Here is a 22389-nt window from a genome sequence, read left to right as displayed (position 1 = left end):
AGGGGGGCTGAGGCAGAAGGACTGCTTGAACCTGGGAGGCAGAGGTTGCAGTGAGCTGAGATCGTGCCACTGCACTCCAGCCTGGGAAACAGAGCGAGACTCAGTCTCAAAAAAGAAAAAAAATGAGAAAAAAAAAAGGGTGAGAGTGGGGGCTTTATTTATGTTTAATATGTTTAATACAATTTCAGTGTATATTCTTGTGTTCAATACAGTTAATATCTGGAGTGAACAAGGTCAGTCTCATACATCTATCTGTCCTTTCTTCTTCCGCATGTTGAATACAAGGGAAACAGGCTTCTTGGTTTTATAGGCCACACTTTTCTTGATGCGCTGTCCTTTGATGTTAACAATATATGGCAAGAGAGGGGGCCGGATGGTCAAAACTGTTCCTTCAGGTGTATAGCCTCGGAGATGCAGTCTGTCCTTCACATTAGGTGTTACTGAAACCCAACCTATGCAGGCACATGACACAACACAAAAGGCTGTTAGCAGCCATCTTATTAAAAATACCAAACCAAAGCTGAAAATGGAATATCAGAGAAGGCTGTCACTCTCTTTTACTCTCTTATTATTTTATTATTTTTAAAGAAACTATCTTGCTATGTTACCCAGGCTGAACTCAAGTTCCTGGGCTCCATTGATCCTCCTTCTCATTCAGCCTCCTGAGAAGCCAGGGGAACAGGTGGGCACACCTTATTTTTAAAAAAGCATACAACGCGTTTATGAAAATTACAAACTTATTTTCAGAATAGGCTGTATTTTATGAATAAACTAATATGTATACCTTAAAATAATCAGCTTTCATCAGTTAAGGCACTTTTCTATTAAAAAAATTGTCAGTAAGGCTGCTTTATTCACTTTTTGTTTTTTTTTTGAGATGGAGTTTGGCTCCTGTTGTCCAGGCTGGCATGATCTCGGCTCACCGCAACCTCCACCTGCCGGGATCAAGCGATTCTCCTGCCTCAGTCTCCCGAGTAGATGGGATTACAGGCATGCGCCACCACACCCAGCTAATTTTGTATTTTTAGTAGAGACTGGGTTTCTCCATGTTGGTCAGGCTGGTCTCAAACTCCCGACCTCAGGTGATCCGCCTGCCTTGGCCTCCCAAAGTGCTGGGATTACAGGTGTGAGCCACTGCACCCGTCCTTTTATTCACTTTTTAAAAAGTGCTTGGCATAAAATTACCTGCAGAGGAAAACTTGATGTCTGCCACTGCTTCAGATCCCCCCCGTCCTTCTTTTAACATAATATCTTCAGCAACAAGAGGAGGAAATCCTGCCATTCGTTCTTTTCCACCCATTGGAACCTTCCAATGAAATAAAGATATTTACAAGTTCAAATTAAATTTCTTGGAACTCTAACATTAAGTAAATCACTGATAAGATAATTCTGTACAGGGATCAAGAATAAAATCCTTTCAAATATTCAACTGTTGAAAAGAACGTACAATCACTTCTGGGGTCAAATGAAAAGCAAGGGAACTCTGTGATGGGATGAAGCCTACAAATCTCAGGGCCCTGGGCCACACATTGGGCAAGCACCTGGCAGCAGCCTCCGGACAGGAGAATTGTGCTTCACTGACACTGTTTTTAGAATCCTCCACAGGGCTTCACATAGATTAATGTTCGGCAATTAAGGCACGGTCCTTCCAAGTATCTCAGTTCTTACGAGTGTGGCCATCAAGATTAATGCCTGGTCTTTATGAGTTAAGGGTCCATATATAATGGATAAGATTTAGCTTTTATGTTTACAGGTGTTTCCATGATGAGAAGTAATTGGGTTTTTTTTTTTGAGATGGAGTTTCACTCTTGCTGCCCAAGCTGGAGTGCAATGGCACGATATCAGCTCACTGCAACCTCCGCCTCCAGGGCTCAAGTGATTCTCTTGCCTCAGCCTCCCGAGTAACTGGGATTACAGGTGTGTGCCACCATGCCAGGCTAATTTTTTGTATTTTTAGTAGAAACAGGGTTTCACCATGTTAGCCAGGCTGGTCTTGAACCCCTGACCTCAGGTGATCTGCCCGCCTCGGCCTCCCAAAGTGCTGGGATTATAGGAGTAGGCCACTGTGCCTGGCCGTAACTGGATACTTTACTCATCTATTCATTAGCAAATCTCTCCTGTGTTTAGCACTAAGGACACAAAGATAGATTTTGCAGTATGGTTTCTGCCCCCAAGGAGATCAAAGGGGTAAATAATATGTAAGCAAATACAAGGTCAGAAATGTAATGTGAGGCATCCATAAGTACTATGGTTGTGAAGGAAAGAGTAATGAATGTGTTCAGTCAAGGAAAACATTAGCAAAGAAGCAATATATATATAAAACAAATAACAACAAAAACAAATAAGCAATTATGAGCAATATTTTGAGAAATGAGTCAAAGTTATTCAGTGGAAAGATATTCTCGGTCAGCATAGGTACAGATAAAAACTGGAAAAAGGATGATGAGTTCAGGGATTTGTAGCTTCATTGTCCAAAGTATGGTGTGTGTGTGTCTGTGTGTGTGTGTGTATGTGTATGTGTGTGTATTAGTGATGAGGCTATCACTTTATACAACTTTTTGCAACAATGTCACTACTGGGCACTCAAAATGTGGCTGGTGACACTAAGCAGCCATATTTTAAATTTTCTTTTCTTTTTTTTTTTCCAGACAGGGTTTCACCCTGTCACCCAGGCTACAGTGCAGTGGCATAATCATGGCTCACCACAGCCTCATACTCCTGGGCTCAAGTGGTGCTCCTGCCTCAACCTCTCGAGGAGCTGGGGCTACATGGACTACAGGTGCATGCCACCATACCTGGCTAACTTGAGCAAAAATTTTTTTTGAGATGGAGTCTCTCTCTGTCACCCAGGCTGGAGTGTAGTGGCGTGATCTTGGCTCACTGCAACCTCTGCCGCCCCGGTTCAAGCGATTCTCCTGCCTCAGCCTCCTGAGTGGCTGGGATTATACGCACCCACCACCACACCTGGCTAATTTTTGTATTTTTAGTAGAGATGGGGTTTCACCATCTTGGCCAGGCTGGTCTTGAACTCCTGACCTTGTCATCCATCTGCCTTGGCCTCCCAAAGTGCTGGGATTACAGGGGTGAGCCACCGCGCCTGGCCCAATGTGAGCAAATTTTAATTGTCACTAATATATTTAAATTTAGATACCCACATGTGGCTAATGGCTACCAAATTGAACAGTGTAGTCTAGAGAAACAACAGCTGTGTGCCTATTCTAGGATCAGTCTATATAGCGCAAATTTGCTTTATAGCCAGAATTCTCAAAGAGAATGAGGTGAGGGAAAGCTAGCTCAAGATATTGTATAACAGTTCTGTCCAACAAAGGCCTTCCTAACAGAGCTATGGGACCATTCCAGTGTATACTAGCCATAACCATGGAATCATCAAGGCGTGTTGCCTTACCTGGAGTAATGTATGACCTGCATGCTTCTGATACAGAGTGTCTGCCCTGTCCAAGGAGGTGATATGCACAGGGAGGATGTTGGAAGCCACGACTGTAAACCAAGCTGACTGATTTCCCTTAAGAAAGGAAGAAGTCATTTGACCTGGTGAAAAACTTGGAAAACCTGTATATTCAAGGTACAATCAACTATCAAAAAAAAACCAAAAACCAAAAAAACAAAAACCCAATCAGACTCCCTTTATAAGTATTGGTATGGCAGTAGCTGTAAATCAAATTATACTAAGAACAGGGGCACAATACTGAAGCAGTGCATTTCAGCAATTCATGTGAAACAATGACTTCTTTGACAGACTCAATACTATTTTTGAAAAAAATGTCTATTATTAAAAATTAAAAGGAAATACTATCGGCTTCAATTGTCTCTGTGTAAAGCTAGGTTTAAAATATTAACATTTTATGTGCTCTAATGAAATATATAAGGGTACAAGCCTGGTGTGGTGGCTCATGCCTGTAATCCCAGCACTTTGGAAGACCGAGGTGGGTGAATCCCTTGAGCTCAAGTTTGAGACCAGCCTGGGCAACATGGCAAAACCCCATCTCTATAAAAAATACAAAAATTAGCTGGGTGTGGTGATGTGTGCCTGTAGTCCCAGCTACTTGCGGGGCTGGGGTGGGAGGATCACTGGAGCCCAGGAGGTTGAGGCTGCACGGAGCCATAACTATCACTGCACTCCAGTCTGGGCAACAGAGAGAGACCCTGTTTCAAAACAAAACAAAACAAAAAAAAAACCAACTCCCCCAAAAACAAAAAACCAACAACCTCCCAAAACGAAATATATAAGGGTTCTAAGTGTGTAAAGCAAAATTTCTAACAAAGTATGAGCAAACACAAAACCCAAGAAATGTGCTATAGTTATGGCCTGTAAGTTGTATTGTGTTGTTGGACATATCCATGTTTCATTTTCCTTTTTTCTCTTCACTTTAGCAAAAGAGAGAACAATTCTATAGACACTCCAAAATCTCTAGATGCTAAATAAATGAATACCAAACAAAAAAGTATATGCATAAAAACACACATATCATGGGAAACAAAGTGTGAAATTAATTTAATGCCTGTAACCCTGTACCTAAAGGTTTGACTTTATCCCATAGATTTGACTCTGTCCCACAGAATAGGGATAGTATCTTGTTTTAAATGCCAAGCTGTGTGGGGTACTCAACTGAAAACATAGTTTTTAAGACCTAGCACTTTTTGGGGGGGATGAGGGAGTAGGGCATTTATTTTCTCCAAGTTTTTTTTTTTTTTTTTGAGATGGAGTCTCACCCCATCACCCAGGCTAGAGTGCGGTGGTGCGATTTCAGTTCACTGCAGCCTCCGCCTCTCAGGTTCAAGTGATCTTCCTGCCTCAGCCTCTCTAGTAGCTGGGATTACAAGTGCGCCACCACGCCCAGCTGATTTTTGTATTTTTAGTAGAGATGGGTTTTCAACACGTTGACCAAGCTGGTCTTGATCTCTTGGCCTCAAGTGATCAGCCTGCCTCAGTCTCCCACAGTGCTGGAATTACAGGCGTGAGCCACTGTGCCCAGCCATCCCCAAGTTTTTATTACAGAAATTTTTAAACATAAAAACAAATTAAACTCTATACAATCATGGCTTAGTTATCAACATTTTGTCAGTTTTGTTCATATATTTGCTTCCTTAAAGTGAATCCCAATATTTTAAAATCATTTTTTAATGGTACAGACTTTACTTACCTGCAGGAAATCTATGCGGCCTATAGCACCCAAAAACAGAACCATTCCTGGTTTAAGCACAAAAGTTCTTGGAACAATGGACTGTGTTGGCAAAACAATATTCACTTCTTTTTCTGTTAGAAGATTTAAAATCTGTGAAGCGAATGGCAGATTTTTTTAGAAAAATACTTTTATTGAAAATATATTATGATTTACCTATAAAATAAAAGTGATGAAAATATGCCAGACTTCAAAATAAACCAAATTATGTCAGTTTGCTACACATCAAATTTATATAGATTCTTCCTGTCTAAATTAATCTCAATCTGATGGCTCTACCTTTGTTTTACAACTTAATCTACAGTAATGGCAAAATAACTTTATAGGTGTATGAGACTTTCCTATGTCAGCAGCATTCCCTAAATGTCAAAATTAATGTGAACCTGAAAACATGTTGATTCAATACCAAGATAGAAAATGTATGTTCTCCTTATCAAGGCTTGTGGGGAGTAGCAATTTCAGCTTAAAGTAATGGTATATGTGACCTCATGTCCTAGTGGTAAGTATGCATGCATTAAATGCAAAATGGTCACCCCATTCTAGGAGCAAGTAAAGTGGCTGAAGAACCTCTTTCTAAATTCTGGTCTTCAATTTCCTTATTTATGCCAAATATCCAGCAGAGAATGAGAAAAAGTTATAAATCCCCTATGCTTATAACATAGAGGATTTATAATTTATCCCTATGATTTATCATAAATCCCTTCTAAGGATGACAAGTTCCTAGAGAGACTAGAGGAAAATAGAAAAGGAAAGACAGAAGTACAAGATACTGGAAAGATTTAAGGAATCAAATTCTGGTTAAAAAAGAATAAAGAAGGTACAAATTGGACACAAAACTTGTAAACTTCCTTTTTAAGAATAACAAGAGGCTGGGCACAGTGGCTCACGCCTGTAATCCCAGCACTCTGGGAGGCTGAGGCGGGCGGACCACCTAAGGTCGGGAGTTCAAGACCAGCCTGACCAAAATGGAGAAAGCCCGTCTCTACTAAAAATACAAAATTAGCCGGGCACGGTGGTGCACACCTGTAATCCCAGCTACTCGGGAGGCTGAGGCAGGAGAATTGCTTGAATCCGGGAGGCGGAGGTTGTGGTGAGCCGAGATCGCACCATTGCCCTCTAGCCTGGGCGACAGAGCAAGACTCTGTCTCAAAGAAAAAAAAAGAATACCAAGAAAATAAAAAATAGAAATGATACATCACAAGAAAATAATAAGGGAGCTACAAATAGTTTTCTACATTATTTGTGTTTGAAAAGGCACATTAAAAGCCATTTGCAGGTCAGTCAATGGTGGCTCATGCCTGTAATCCCAGGACTTCCAGAGGCAGCAACAGGCAGATCGCTTGAGCTCAGGAGTTTTTTTCTTTTTTTGAGATGGAGTCTCACTGTGTCACCCAGGCTGGAGTGCAGTGGCACGATCTTGGCTCACTGCAACCTCTGCCTCCCAGGTTCAAGCAATTCTCCTTTCTCAGTCTCCCAAGTAGCTGAGATTACAAACATGTGCCACCATGCTTAGCTAATTTTTTTTGGTATTTTTAGTAAAGATGGGGTTTTGTCACGTTGGCCAGGCTGGTCTCGAACTCCTGACCTCAAGTGATCCACCTGCCTTGGTCTCCTGAAGTGCTGTGATTAGAGGTATGTGCCATCATGTCCAGCTGAGCTCAGGAGTTTGAGACCAGCCTGGGTAACATGGCAAAACCCCACCTCTATGAAAAACACAAAAATTAGCCGGGGTGGTGTGTGTCTGTAGTTTCTAGCTACCCTAGAGGCTGAGGTGGAGGATCGCTTGAGCCAGGAAGGCAGAAGTTACAGTGGGCCAAGATTCCACCACTGCACTCCAGCCTAGACCAGACTGGGCAACATAGCAAGGTCCTGTCTCTACAAAAACTAAACAATTAGTTGGACATGGTGGTGTGTACTTGTGGCCCTAGCTACTTGAGAGGCTGAAGTGGGAGGATTGGTTGAGCCCAGGACTTTGAAGTTACTTCATCATGCCACTGCATTCCAGCCTGTGCAACAGGGGAAACCTTTCTCTGTTTTTTTTTTTTTGTTGTTGTTGAGACAGGGTTTCCCTCTGTTGCCCAGGCTGGGCTGCAGTGGCATGATCTCAGCTCACTGCAACCTCTGCCTCCCAATAAGTGTATCAAGTGATTCTTGTGCCTCAGCCTCCTGAGTAGCTGGAATTACAGCCATGCACCACCATGCCCAGCTAATTTTTTGTATTTTTAGTAGAGATACAGTTCTGGCATGTTGCCCAGGCTGGTCTCAAACTCCTGGGCTCAAGCAATCCTCCCACCTCCGCCTCCCAAAGTGCTGGGACTACAGGCGTTAAGGCACAGTGCGTAGCCTGAATACTTCCATTTCACAAGAGATACTTGGTTCAGTTTGGGAAACCCTGGTTTAAGACAGCAAATAAGTCTATCTGTAAACTAACAGAGAAGAAAACTACCAGTGCTGACAGACATTTATATCTAAAAATTTGGGGTTCTCATTCTGCTGTCTAGAATATTTTGCAAATTCTTGCCTTTCTGACACAACTCTTTCATAGAGGGTATATGACTTAAGTAACTGCTATGTCTGATCTAGCAGCATCTGAGAGGGAAGAATTAGTCTGGGCGTGGCGGCTCACATCTGTAATCCTAGCACTTTGGGAGGCTGAGGTGGGTGGATTACCTGAGGTGAGGGGTTCGAGACCAGCCTGGTGAAACCGTCTCTAGTAAAAATACAAAAAGTAGCCGGGTGTGGTGGCACATGCCTCTAAAACCAGCTACTCGGGAGGCTGAGGCAGGAGAATCGCTTGAACCCAGGAGGCAGAAGTTGTAGTAAGCAAAGATCATTGCGCCACTGCACTCTAGCCTGGGGGAGAGAGTCAGACTCCGTCTCAAAAAAAAAAGTTGTAGGGAGGAAGAATTAGTTCATTGAGCTAAAGTGATAGAATATTATTAGAAACCTGTTCTGAACTTTTGGACTGCTAAGGAAGAAAAGATGGCATTAGCAATTATTCTAGGAGGGCAATAAAAGTTAAAAGGTCTGTATGATTCAATGACAGGGGACACCAAATAGAATACAATTCTGAGAATGTAACTGTAAGTGTTCCTGATAAGGCCAAGAAAAGTACCTAAGAAACCAATGTGGTTTTGTAGGGAGACACAGAGATAATTAGAATAATCAGAAACTGGTCAGTAACCAGATTCAAAGGAAGTGATTAATGAATCTGTTGTGAGGCTGTATCCTGGATGCACACTTGAGTCCATCAATGATCTGAATGAAGATCCAAACTGCAAATATAAAAAGTAATGAGATTTAGGCCGGGCGCGGTGGCTCAAGCCTGTAATCCCAGCACTTTGGGAGGCCGAGACGGGAGGATCACGAGGTCAGGAGATCGAGACCATCCTGGCTAACATGGTGAAACCCCGTCTCTACTAAAATACAAAAAAAAAACTAGCCGGGCGAGGTGGCGGGCGCCTGTAGTCCCAGCTACTCAGGAGGCTGAGGCAGGAGAATGGCGTGAACCCGGGAGGCGGAGCTTGCAGTGAGCCGAGATTGAGCCACTGCACTCCAGTCTGGGCGACAGAGCGAGACTCTGCCTCAAAAAAAAAAAAAAAAAAAAAGTAATGAGATTTAATGAATATTTAACAGAGTAAGATATAGGCTGAATTTAACAAGACAAAGTCAAAGTTACCTATGAGGCCCAAAGTTGTCCATGAGCAGTTGGATTAAAAGAGAGGCATAGGGACAAGACAGGTAGAGTTAATGCTATTCTTTTGAGACAGAGCCTCCTTATGTCGCCCAGACTGGAGTGCAGTGGCGCAATCTCAGCTCACTGCAAGCTCCGCCTCCGGGGTTCACGCCATTCTCATGCCTCAGCCTCCCCGGTAGCTGGGATTACAGGCGCCTGCCACCATGCCTGGCTAATTTTTTTGTATTTTTAGTAGAGACGGGGGTTTCACTGTGTTAGCCAGGATGGTCTTGATCTCCTGACCTTGTGATCTGCCCACCTGGGCCTCCCAAAGTGCTGGGATTACAGGCGTGAACCACTGTGCCCGGCTGGTGTTAATGCTATTCTAAATCATGCTCACCTGAGAGCACTGCGTTCTCAGTGTCACACTTTAAGAACAAACATAGAAAACATTCTGAAGAGGCCTGGGTCAATGAATAGCCTGTTTCTCAGTGAGCACAGCTGTAGGAAATGAAGACAAATAATCCAGATTGTCAGCACAGTAAATGCTCAACGTTTGCTGGATGAACTAATGAAAGAGAAGAAACGGAAGGGGTAGGTGAAGAAGAGACGGGATGTTACACTTTAAAATATTTCAAAGTCTGGCAAGGGAAATAGGTATTACATTAGTCCCATATGGCTTTAGGGAACAATGGGTGCATGTTACAGGGAGACTGTTCAGCTCAGTACACTCAATACAAAGAGAAGGTCAAAGACCCAAATGAGTTACCTTGGAAGGTGACGTGGCACAGTTTCAGTTAATGGCGAGTCACTCCTTTCAGTTCAAGATGGAGGACCCCTTGATGGATATGTTGTAGGGGTAATTCAAGCAGGAACTAGGGAGGTGGACTTCAGTGGTATTTATGCTTTTTTCCAATCTCAAAACCTAGGCTTCTGTAAATGTTTCCCTAACTAAGGTAACAATCACAATGATAAAAAATAAGTTGGTTGTCAGCAATGAAGTCTATCAAATGGAACAGAGAACTTGAGGGCATACAGATTCACCCTTAAACAGCTTTTATGAATGAATCAGAACTGAATCTAAAATGGAAGTATACTTCTTTCCCTGTTTTCTGCCAATTAAGACAGCGGTACTTGTACAATTGAAAGTAAATGTTTCAGAGGCTGAAACTAGTAATAGAACTCCAGTTTCCCATTTAGCTGGCTCTAGTGACTAGCATTAAAACTCCAGTTTTAATGACTAGTAATAAAACTCCAGTTTCCCATTTAGCTGGCTCTGCATGCATTACACTCTTTCTCTAGTGCAATTCCCATCTTGATAAATTGGCTATATATGAGCAGCAGGCAATATAAATCCATTAAAAAAGAAAAAGAAAGTAAATGTTTCTAAAGGAAACCAAATACATACACAGTTTTCTTTTGTAATTCCAGGGGTGTCATAAAACCAGTGGGCATCTTTCACATCTTGTGCAGTCAATTCTACTTGTTTGGTGGATTTGTGCATACCCATAACAGGTTCATTTTCCATGTCAAAGGCAAGTGAATCAGCATCAAACTCAAAGGGAACTGTATCCTTCCGTTCTTCTGAATACAAGAATGTCCTTCCAACCCTTCCTAGAACAAGTTATAGTAAGGTTATTAGTCACTCCTTTAATACTTTTGACTCCAGACATAATTTTTATGTTTCCCTCAAACAAGTTACTAAGATTACAGTGTAGGGAAGTGAGACAACAATGATACTTTTTTTTCTTCCAAAAAGCAATGGGAGTCAAACTCTTGCAATAATCAAGTGTGTGGCTGGCGGTGTACATGGAGTGGCAGGGGTGTCGGTGTGTGGAAATCAAACTGTTTTAAAGAAAGCCTGAAAAGATATACCAAGGAAAGACAGACAATCTAATCTAAAGCTGCTGCATGGAGTAAAAACTTTTACTACCTGTACCGCTCTGGGTTTCCAAATAGTAGCCTTAGCGCTATTTAAAGGCCTCTTTGTTGCAGAATGAGGAAGGCAGTTTCTCCCCACAAAAACTGGCTAGCCTCGGACAACCGTATTTCAGGTTGCTCAACAAAGAATTTTAGCATAATACCAACCAGGGTTTTCCCATAGAGGATGCTTACCTACGACATAACCATGCTTTTTCAGGACATTAAGCTGATTTTGTTCTTGCTCACTAAGATCTTCTTCAGCTTGAGTTGAATCTTTTTTAAGTCTTTGATGTCTTTTAAACCTTCTGTAAGGAGTTGGGTTGCAAATGGGAAACTTCAGAAGGTTTAATGTAGTACCTGAAATACACAGAATAAATACATCTTTAGAACAGGGAATAAGGGGGAAGAAAATGAACATTATTTGAAACTTTTTTAAACTTTTTTTTTTCCTGAGATGGAGTCTCGCTGTCTCCCAGGCTGGAGTGCAGTGGCCGATCTCAGCTCACTGCAAGCTCCGCCTCCTGGGTTTACGCCATTCTCCTGCCTCAGCCTCCCGAGTAGCTGGGACTACAGGCGCCGGCCACCTCGCCCAGCTAGTTTTTTGTATTTTTTAGTAGATACGGGGTTTCACCGGGTTAGCCAGGATAGTCTCGATCTCCTGACCTCATGATCCGCCTGTCTCGGCCTCCCAAAGTGCTGGGATTACAGGCTTAAGCCACCGCGCCCAGCCGAAAATCAACATTTTTGAGGATCTACACTGTGTTGATTACTGTAATAAAATATAAAATTACTGACACTTTACAAATGAGGAAAGAGGTTAAGAGATTAGCTCACAGGGGAAACCAGAATTTGAATCCAAAATCTGTAGGCCCGATTTCTTTCAATTTTCATCACATTACCATTCAGTATAAAAGTAATATTTGTGTAAAATTCAAAGTGCAAGACAGAGAAGAGCAGCTTACTAAATGAAACTCTGGTTTCAAGGGAACAAATAGGGCAGTCAGTTTTTGTCAACTTAAATTTAAACCTGGCTGGGCGTGGTGGCTCACATCTGTAATCCCAGCACTTCGGGAGGCCCAAGCGGGTGGATCACTTGAGGTCAGGAGTTCCAGACCAGCCTTGCCAACATGGTGAAACCCCCCTCTCTACTAAAAATACAAAAAATTAGCTGGGTGTGGTGGTGTGCACCTGTAGTCCAGCTACTCGGGAGGTTGAGGCAGGAGAATCGCTTGAACCCGCGAGGCAAGGGTTGCAGTGAGGTGAGATCACACCACTGCACTCCAACCTGGGCGACAGAGTGAGACTCTGTCTCAAAAAAAAAAAAAAAAAAAAAAAAAAACTAGAATTACAGATGTGAGCTACTGAGCCCAGTGAAGCCACACATCAAATTGCACTAATGAACGGGGAGTGGTGGCTCACACCTGTAATCCCAGCACTTTGGGAGTATGAGGTGGGTAGATCACTTGAGGTCAGAAGTTGGAGACATGCCTGGCCAACGTGGTGAAACCCTGTCTTTACCAAAGATACAAAAATTAACTGGGCATGGTGGTGCTTGCCTGTAATCTCAGTGCTTTGGGAGGCCAAGGTGGGCAGATCACGTAGGGCCAGGAGTTTGAGACCAGCCTGACCAGCATGGTGAAACCCCATCTCTACTAAAAATACAAAAATTAGGCCGAGTGCGGTGGCTCATGCCTGTAATCCTAGCACTGTGGGATGCCGAGGCAGGTGGATCACGAGGTCAGGAGTTCGAGACCAGCCTGACCAACATGGTGAAACCCCGTCTCTACTAAAATTACAAAAATTAGCTGGGCATAGTGGCGTGCGCCTGTAATCTCGGTTACTCAGGAGGCTGAGGGAGGAGAATCTCTTGAACCCGGGAGGCGGAGGTTGCAGTGAGCTGAGATCTCACGCCACTGCACTCCAGCCTAGGCGACAGAGTGAGGCTCTGTCTCAAAAACAAAACAAAACAAACAAACAAACAAAAAACACAAATTTCATTAGGTTCAGACAGTAAAAAGGACGCACACTTTCTGAAACAATATACAAAGAAGTTAAAAAGCAGATCTCCACAACAGGAACTTTGTTTTGTTCCCTGGTCTATCTCCAGTGCCTAGTGACTGGGAACAGAGAAGTGCTGCATAAACATTGTAATTAGAAAATTACTACAACACATCCTAAATTTTCCCTAGCAGTAAGCTGACACAGAAGAGAGGTGTGACCAGAGTGGGGAGAGAATTTGTAAAGGGAAGGGTACAGGCAGCCCGTAGTGGACATTAAGAGAGGATGTAGTCGGTGCCTCGGCTAGGACCAGACGTCCACCTTGTCAGAAAACGAAGAGGGAGAGCCTCCTAAAACTCACCTGGCCAAGGGGAGATGGTGGCTTTGTCGATGGCCTCGGAGCCCTTGGCTGTGCAGTAATCGGACTCCAGGAGCGTGTTAAAGAGAGTGGATTTGCCGGCGTTGGTGGCGCCCACTAAATAGACATCCCCACGGTAGCGCCAGGAGCGCTGAAGGGCAGAGATCAACTCTTCCACTCCATAGCCGGTCTTGGCGCTGATCAGTCGCACGTCCCTGACCACAGTGCGGGACCAGTTCGGCGGATTCGAATTCTCCCCGTCCTGTGGCTCGTTCTTGACGGGGAGCTGTGGCCCTTGGTGGCCAGGGGCCAGCTGGAGCCCGGCCCGGGCACAGTCGTCCCACAGTCGCTCCCGCAGCCTCTGCCGGTAGCCAGGAGCATCCTGGGGCAGGAGGTCCACTTTGTTTCCCAGCACGATCAGCTGCTTGGGGCCCACCAGCGCGGGCAAGTCGGGCAGCAGGGCGTCGGGCAGGTCGAGCAGGTCCACCATGTAGAGCACCAGGGAAGGCCCGGGCCGCCGCAACGCGGCGCTCACCAGCTCCAGGTATTGCTCGCGGCTCACCTGCAGGCGTAGAGCGCGCTGGTGGTGCACCAGCAGCCAGCATCGTTGGCACACGGTCCGCGCCAGCCCGCCGTCTGCCTCCGCCCTGCGGAGGAACTTGTCCCAGGGCAGGTAGCCGGGCACGCCGGGGTCCTGGCAGTGCAGCTCTGCCCCGCAGCCCGAGCAGTTCACGCCGCTGGGCTGCACTGCCGCGTCCGGGTGCCCCACGACCGGGTGCTCCCGAGGCCTGGTCCGTAGGTTTTGCTGTCGCCGCTCCTTCCGCCGCTGCTGCCTCTGTCGCTCCTCCTCCTCCTGCTGTTGCTGGAGCTCCTGCAGCTGCTCTTCGCGGGTGGGCTCCGGCTCCGGCTCCGGGATGTACTCCGGGAACAGAAAACGCTCCTGCATGTCAGCACCTTCTCCAAAGCCCTCTGTGTCCACGGGGTCATGAGGAAGCTCGCGTCCCAGACTCGATGAGTGCTGGAAGGAGGAGGGTGCAGCGCATCTCCTCCCCAAGAGCGGCTCCCGGAGGCCATGGCGCGCTGCCGTGGAAGCGGATCCACGAAAGAAAAGGCTCAGCAGCCTAAACTGCAGGCGAGCGGGCAGCATGAGGAAGCAGCTCCAGGCAAAGGGGCAGAGTCACAGCGCGCACGCGTAGTAGGGCCCGAGGTGACGCGCATGTTAGACCCGAGACGAAAGCGAGAGGGTACTTGGGAGCTGTCCTGGTTAGTTTTGCGTCTAATCTCGTGAGTTCTCGCGATTTTAGCGCCGAGACTGAGAACCTACTCAAAGCTATGGCAAAGGCACTGGAGGCACTGGAGGATTGAGCTAGATGGGCGGAAGAGAGCAGTGAGCGTTTTGGATTTTTTCACTTTCCGGCTTAAAGCCTCACTGCTAGCCCAAGCCGCCGGTAATAAATCATATTTAAAAAGGAGCTTCCGGGCCGGGCGCGGTGGCTCACGTCTGTGATCCCAGCACTTTGGGAGGCCGAGGCGGGCGGATCATGAGGTCAGGAGATCGAAACCATCCTGGCTAAGACGGTGAAACCCTGTCTCTACTAAAAATATAAAAAATAAGCCAGGCGTGGTGGCGGGCCCCTGTAGTCCCAGGTACTCAGGAGGCTGAGGCAGGAGCGTGAACCCGGGAGGCGGAGCTTGCAGTGAGCCGAGATCGCGCCACTGCACTCAAGCCTGGGCGACAGAGCGAAACTCCGTCTCAACAAAACAAAACAAAACGGAGCTTCCGGCTGGGGGCGTGGCTGGAACGTAGGCGAGCGGGCAGCTCGCCTCTAATCCCAGCACCTTGAGAGGCCGAGGCGGGCGGATCACCTGAGATCAGCAGTTCGAGACCAGCCTGGCAAAAGTGGTGAAACCCCGTCTCTAGTAAAAATACAAAAATTAGCCGGGCGTGGTGTCGCGCGCCTGTAATCCCAACTATTTGGGAGGCCGAGGCAGGAGAATCGCTTGAACCCGGGAGACGGAGGTTGCAGTGAGCCGAGATCGCTCCACTGCACCCCAGCCTGGGCAACAGAACGAGACTCCATTTCAAAAAATAATAAATAAAAATAAAAATTGCTTCGTGTTTTGGTCTTTATAAAGGCAAATCAGTTGAGCATCCCAATGTAGCGGATTCACAGAACGAGCACTTTTTATTAATAAGTATACTTGGCTTTGTTTTCAGGTGTCGTTATTTGTGCGACAGCATTGAAAAACAAGCAGAAATAAAACATTAGCGGGACGGATGCGACCGCAGATTGCGGGAGCTGTCCTCTCAATCAGCCACCGGCAGCGGCGGCCCACAATTTGCACGTGTGCAACCCTAACTCCCGCCCAAGCTTGCCCTACAATTTGCGCAGGCGCAGATCCTAACTTTGGCGTCCCTGTGGGCGGCCTCTTGTGTGAGACGCACAGTATTCTGGGAACGTCGGAGACGGAAGTTACTTGGTCTTTAGCTCCCGGAGTTGGTGGTTACTGCGCGCTTTTTGTCTTTGATTTCAGGAGTTAGGAGCTCGGGAACCGTTTGGCAATATGTACGACGCGGATGAGGGTAGGTGAAACACATGCCACGGCGGTCCAGCAGAGAAGTGTGGGGAACTGATTGGATTGAAGATTGGGGCCTTCCCTCGCGCCGGCCGCACAGTCCCTAGCCTTGTTCCCACACCTTTCAGGCCGGGAATGAAACTGGGGTAGGGAGAGGCGGAGGGTGCAGGGAACACAGCATTAATGTTCCCGGTTAGGTTCACTGCTGCTCTTTGCACTTTCTTGTTCCGTTAGATCTGATCCTCGCTTCCTGTAGTGAAGTAGCGTGCAGAACCGTAAGATAAATTCCGTGGTTTTGAATTTGAAGCAAAGAGCACCCTTTAAAATTTTTCCTTAGAGCCACAGTCGACTTACTGAATAGCTCAAGTGTTGAGTGTCAGCCTGTGTGGAAGGCCCTGGAAATATACCGGGACAGAGAATATCGGGGGGACGGTGGGGGGACTCGGTTTAGTCTGACATTTCTTCACGCTGTTTGTAAGTCAAAGTAAATTGTCTTAAAAGATGGCGTTTAAATTTCCTCTTCTCACAGTGTCACAGTTCTCACAATGTCATAGTTCTCAGATGATAGGTATTCTGCTACACTGGACCAATGTATAATATCTGTTTCTTTGCGCATATAGAATTCTTAGTAGTGGCCGAGCGCGATGGCTCCCGCCAGCACTTTGGGAGGCCGAGACGTGCAGATCGTTTGAGGCCAGCCTGACCAACATGGGGGAAATCCCGCATCTACTAAAAATACGAAAATTAGCCGAGTGTGATGGCGCGCGCCTGTAATCCCAGCTATTCGGGAGGCTGAGGCCACATCACTTGAGCCCAGGAGGCGGAGGTTGCAGTGAGCTGAGATTGCGCCTGTGCACCACAGCCTGAATGACAGAGTAAGACTCTGTCTTGAAAAAAAAAAAAAAAAGAATTCTTAGTTGAATCTAGTGTATTTTCGTAGCTGCCTTTTCCATTCTCCATATCTACTAATTCAAATCTTATTTTCTTCTAGCTCTCAATTCCTTGGCCACCCCTTACATCTCCTCTCTTTATTCCCTCAGCTACTTCTGATAAATGAGATGGAAAAAATTGAAGCAAAAGCTTAAACTTAAAAAAAAATTTTTTTTGAGAGATGAGGTCTGGCCATGTTGTCCAAGCTGTTCTCAAATTCCTGAGCTCAAGCCATCTGCCTGTCTCAGCTTCCCAAAGTGCTGGGATTACAGGCGTGAGCCACTGTGCCCAGCCAAAAACTTAAACTTTTAAAGCTGTTTAAACTTCTGTCTCATTTATATCTTGTGTTCTAGAAATTTATTAGCGTCATTTTATTACTTGTTCTTTTTAACTATTATCTCAGTAGAAGAAAAATTCGAAAAAAAGATTTTTTAAAGCATAATTTTGCCGGGCGCGGTGGCTCAAGCCTGTAATCCCAGCACTTTGGGAGGCCGAGACGGGCGGATCACAAGGTCAGGAGATCGAGACCATCCTGGCTAACCCGGTGAAACCCCGTCTCTACTAAAAAATATAAAAAACTAGCCGGGCGAGGTGGCGGGCGCTTGTAGTCCCAGCTACTCGGGAGGCTGAGGCAGGAGAATGGCGTAAACCCGGGAGGCGGAGCTTGCAGTGAGCTGAGATCCGGCCACTGCACTCCAGCCTGGGTGACAGAGCGAGACTCCGTCTCAAAAAAAAAAAAAAAAAAAATGTTGAAGGGGGGGGGCTGGTGCAATGGCTCACACCTGTTATCCCTGCATTTTGGGAGCTTGAGGCGGATGGATCGCTTGAGCTCAGGAGTTCAAGACCAGCCTGGGCAGCAAGGGAGACCCCCTCTCTATAAGAAATAGAAACATTAGCTGGGTATGGTGGTGCTCACCTGTAGTCCTAGGTACTTGGGGAGCTGAGGCAGGAGGATCACTTGAGCCTGGGAAGTTGACACTGCTGTGAGCCAAGAACAAAGTGAGACCCTGTCTCAAAACAAAAAGTTAAAGTGTCAGGTCTCCTTCTTACCCACCATCTACCCAGTTTGAACTCTCCACAGTGGGTAACTACTGTTATAATAGATTTTAATCACGCCACAGTTTTTTTTTTTTTTTTTTTTTTTGACAGTCTTGCTCTGTTGCCCAGGCTTGAGTGCAGTGGTGCAATCTTGGCTCACTGTAACCTCAGTCTCCCAGGTTCAAGCAGTTCTCCTGCCTCAGCCTCCCTAGTAGCCGGGATTACAGGCGTGCACCACCGTGCCCAGCTAATATTAGTATTTTTAGTAGAGACAGGGTTTCTCCACGTTGGCCAGGCTGATCTCAAGCTCCTAACCTCAGGTGATTCACCTGCCTCGGCCTCCCAAAGTGCTGGGACTACAGGTGTGAGCTACTGCGCCCAGCCTTCACAGTTTCTTTATGCATATTTAAGCAAATATAAATGGGATTTTCTCCTTTTTTAAAGACAGAAAGTAATATTCACACTTTTCTCCACTTTTAGATTTTGCTTAATGTATCTAGGAGATTTTCGTATCAGTACACAGAAAGCATCGCCCCCGCCCCTTCACCCACTCCCCCAGTTACTTAGTTTGTGTGGCTGTACCATAACTTAAGTAGTCTCTTGATGGATATTTGATTTATTTCTAGTCATTTTCGGGTTCAGACAGTGCTGTAAATGAATAATCTTGTACATATAATTTGCCCAAGTATGTCTGTGGGATGCATTTCTACACATAAAATTGTCATGTCAAATGATACACACCTTTAACATTTTGCTAGATGATGCCAAGTGACCACCATAGTGGTGATTTGTACTAGTTTTGCAATGTATAATGATCCCGTGGAAAAAAGAGTTTATCAGAGTTGCTTTAGCAGTGAACCTACGTTTTATTCTTGCCCATGTCCTCTGAAATGTTTATTAGCTAATGTCCTCATTGGTTTTCAGCCACTATATGAAAATGTCAGATTTCTGTCATCCACATGGAAACAAGTTAAACTTTTCATTTTTTCCTTTTTCTTCTAGTATTTTACCTTTCTCCTTTCATTCACAGCCAAACATAAAAATAATAAGCTGTCCTTGTTTCTAATTTTCATCTTTCATGTCCTTTTCAACTGATTACAATATGTTTCTACTCATGCTACTGCATTAAGATAGCTCTAAGATTGACAGTGACTTCTCAATTGATAAATGAGATGGATATTTAAAAAATCTTATCTAAACCCTGTGGTCTTCAAAACTGTTGATGACATCCTCCTGGAAACTCACTCAGCTTTCTAGCCACATCACTTCCACTTGATTGTTCTTATCTGACTTTTGTTCTCATTTTCTTTCCTGTTCACATTCTCCTTGGGGATCTCATCCATTTTCCATTGTTTAGTTGCCATTTGTATGTGGATGACTTCTGAATGTATACTTCTAGTTTAAAAGCCCTGGTATCTAACTGCCACTAGCCAACTAGGATATCTCCCAGGCTGCTTAACCTTGTCACTGCCCAAACTGAGCTAATTATTTTCTTTTGCTATTCCCCTCTCAAAGTCACTGCCTCCTGTGTTCTCTGTCTCGGTGAAGGGCACTGTTGTCCCTCTGTATCTGTAGGTTTCACATCTGTATATTCAATTAATCTTGGATTAAAATATTAAAAAGCTTGAGGCCAGAAGTTTGAGACCAGCCTGGGCAACATAGGGAGACCTCATCTCTACAAAAAAATTAAAAAATTAGCTGGGCATGGTGGCGTGTACCTGTGATCCCAGCTACTTGGGATACTGAGGTGGGAGGATTGCTTGAGCCCTAAGAGTTTGAGGCTACAGTGAGCTGTGATCACACCACTGCACTTCAGCCTGGGTAACAGTAAGGCCCTGTCTCAACAAAAAAGAGAATATTAGAAAAAAATTGTGTCCTTGTAAAAATGTAGAGACTTTTTTTCTTGTCATTATTCCATAAACATTACAAGTACTCTTTACATAGCATTTACATTGTATTAGGTATTATAAGTAATCTAGAGATAATTTAAAGGATACAGGAGGATGTGCCTAGGGTATATAACAGTGCCATTTCATGTCAGGGACCTTAAGCATCCGTGTTTTGGTATCTATGGGAGGTCCTGAAACCAGTCTCCAATGGACACTGAGATACAACTGTTGTACCCTCTTGTTGAAATCGAAAACCTGGCCATCATTTTTGACTCCTCTCTTTCACCTTTATATCTAATCAGTCACTAAGCCCTGTTGGTTCTGTCTCCTAAATACGTCAAATCTGATCACTTCTCTATCCCTTTCACCATCATTCTAGTTCATGTTGCTGCCATCCCTTGCCTAGATTACTCCTAACTGATTTGTGTACTTCCAATCCACTCTCCACACTGGCCATAGGGATCTTTCAGAAACGAAAATGTGACCTAGCCACAACCCTGCTAAACTCAAATCTCTTGATAAAGGCCAAACTCTTCTTATTCCACTTCCAACTTCATACTCTGTGCTTCAGCTACATTGACCTTCTGTCATTCTTTGAATATGCCATCCTATCTTGCATTATGGGGTCTTTTGCACCATTTGTTTTTTTCTATTAGGTAGAGTTCTTTCTTGACTCCTCCTACCTTTTTCCCTTCCTTTTGCCTGATTACTCCTGTTTATAACATGAGGTCTCTGCTCAGCTTTTTTTTTTTTTGAGATGGAGTTTCCCTTTGTCGGCCCAGGCTGGAGTGCAGTGGTGCGATCTTGGCTCACTGCAACCTCCGCCTCCCAGGTTCAAGTGATTCTTTGCTTCAGCCTCCTGAGTAGCAGGAATTACAGGCGTGCTCCACCATGCCCATCTAATTTTTGTATTTTTAGTAGAGACGGGGTTTCACGGTGCTGGCCAGGCTGGTCTCAAACTCCTGACCTTGTGATCCATCTGCCTCAGATTCCCAAAGTGCTGGGATTACAGGCGTGAGTCACTGTGCCTGACCAGCTTTTTAAAGACAGTTTTAGAGACGGGGGTCTCGCTTTGTGGCTCAGGCTGGTCTCGAACTCCTGGGTTCAAGTGTTCCTGCCACCTTGGCCTTCCAGTGGTGGGATTACCGACATGAGCTACTGCACCTGGCCTCTGCCCAGGTTTTGGGAAGTCTTCCCTAACCTCTTCAGGTCTTTGTCAGGAATATTCATAGCACTTTTTTTTTTTTTTTTTGAGACAGAGTCACACTCTGTCACCCAGGCTGGAGTGCAGTGGCATGATCTTGGCTCACTGCAACCTCCACCTTCTGGGTTCAAGCGATTCTCCTGCCTCAGCTTCCCTAGTAGCTGAGACTATATGCGGGTGCCACCATGCCTGGCTAATTTTTGTATTTTTAGTAGAGATGGGTTTTTTCCATGTTAGCCAGGCTGGTCTTGAACTCCTGGTCTCAAGTGATCTGCCTGCCTTGGCCTCCCACAGTGTTGGGATTATAGGCATGAGCCAGTGCACCCAGCCTCAAAAAAAATTTGATGAGTGGATGAATAAATGAATCTCTTTCATGGGTTCATTTTCCTTCATATGACTCTTAAAGTTGTTCCCAGATATCCTGCCTTCAGTCTTCCTTCTCTGTGTACAATCTCATATTTTTCTCCCACCCATTTGTTAATGATTCCAACTCTGTACTTTTTTTTTCAAATTTTAAAATGTTTATTTTATTGACACAGATATATGTGTTATATGCCAATGTGTATCTATTGTGTTGTATGTATTGTGTTGTCTATAATTTAGACTCTTCATTTGAGTTTATATTCATATGTATGTGCCTACTAGAAGTATTTGAAGGGATATGTGATCTATAGATATCTCTAAAGCCAATCTCATTACCTCTCCTTTTTCCACCATCTTACTTGCTTCTCCGGTATGGCAGTGATATTAACTTTTAATCTCTCATCAAAGCTGGAAATCTCTGAGCTATTATAGATAGCTTTGTCTTTCTTACCCTTCCCCCAGATATAGGGATTAATAATTCCAGTCCATTTAAGAAGGGTTTATTAAAAATTTATTTTGTATATATATCAAATTTTGAACCCAAAGTTTTACAGGCTATGTATGTGTACATAAGAATAAAAACCAAAAATACAGCACACTTATTCTTTCACATAAGACGATGGGATTAATATTAGAGGACCAGTGCATACTGATTTTTTTGAATGCATATTTAAATTACTGTTGCATAACTACCCGAAAATGTAACTACTTAAAAAATTATTTTGTTATGTTCATGGATACTGTGGGTCAGGAATTTGGACAGGACTTGCCTGCCTTCCACCGTGACTCTGGTTCATTTGGGAAGACATTAAGGCCGAGTGTTGACAGCTGGGTGAGAGATGATCTGTAGGGCTGACTCTCATGTCTGACATGAGACATAGCTTGGGAGGACTCAAGGACTAAAATTGCTAATGGAGCATCTGTAAGTGACCTCTCCTTATGGTTCGGGCTTTCTCAGAATGTAGCAGTCTCAGAATATTGTATGACTTAAAAAAAAATTTTTTTTTTTCATTTAAATTTTTGAGACAGAGACTCTCTCTGTTGCCCAGGCTGGAGTGCAGTGGTACAGTCTCAGCTCACTGCAACCTCTATCTCTTGGGTTCAAGCAATTCTCTTGCCTCAGCCTCCTGAGTAGCTGGGATTACAGGCATGTGCCACCATGCCCGGCTAATTTTTGTATTTTTTAGTAGAAACGGGGTTTGTCATATTGGCCTGGCTGGTCTTGAACTCCT

At 44.7% G+C, this 22389-nt stretch overlaps 2 protein-coding genes across 3 annotated transcripts in view; one reads left to right on the top strand and one right to left on the bottom strand.

Annotated features, from left to right (window-relative positions):
• Positions 1 to 133: 133 nt before the first annotated feature.
• Positions 134 to 15560, bottom strand: NOA1 (nitric oxide associated 1). 2 transcript variants are annotated; one of them, XM_017849218.1, is made up of 7 exons: positions 13160 to 15560; positions 10993 to 11157; positions 10286 to 10491; positions 5163 to 5294; positions 3407 to 3523; positions 1186 to 1306; positions 135 to 452 (listed from the first exon to the last, which is right to left on the bottom strand). In XM_017849218.1, the coding sequence occupies exons 1-7, from the start codon at positions 14301 to 14303 to the stop codon at positions 241 to 243; spliced, it is 2097 nt and encodes a 698-aa protein (XP_017704707.1). In that variant the 5' UTR covers positions 14304 to 15560; the 3' UTR covers positions 135 to 240. The 2 variants fall into 2 exon arrangements, with proteins under 2 accessions (XP_017704708.1, XP_017704707.1); XM_017849219.1 differs by lacking the exon at positions 3407 to 3523 and having other exon boundaries at positions 134 to 452; positions 13160 to 14452.
• A 21-nt stretch (positions 15561 to 15581) lies between these two features.
• The window catches only part of POLR2B (RNA polymerase II subunit B), a 49490-nt gene continuing 42682 nt past the window's right edge, over positions 15582 to 22389 (top strand). The window contains 1 exon segment of the mRNA XM_017849212.1: positions 15582 to 15740. Within this exon segment, the coding sequence (XP_017704701.1) occupies positions 15722 to 15740 (19 nt within the window). The 5' untranslated portion in view covers positions 15582 to 15721.

The sequence above is a fragment of the Rhinopithecus bieti genome, unplaced genomic scaffold (genome assembly GCF_001698545.2).
Source record: "Rhinopithecus bieti isolate Rb0 unplaced genomic scaffold, ASM169854v2 scaffold_31527, whole genome shotgun sequence".
In the NCBI taxonomy this organism is placed as follows: domain Eukaryota; kingdom Metazoa; phylum Chordata; class Mammalia; order Primates; family Cercopithecidae; genus Rhinopithecus; species Rhinopithecus bieti.
The sequence above is the reverse complement of the archived record's forward strand: the minus strand, read 5'-3'. Positions and strand labels throughout refer to the sequence as shown.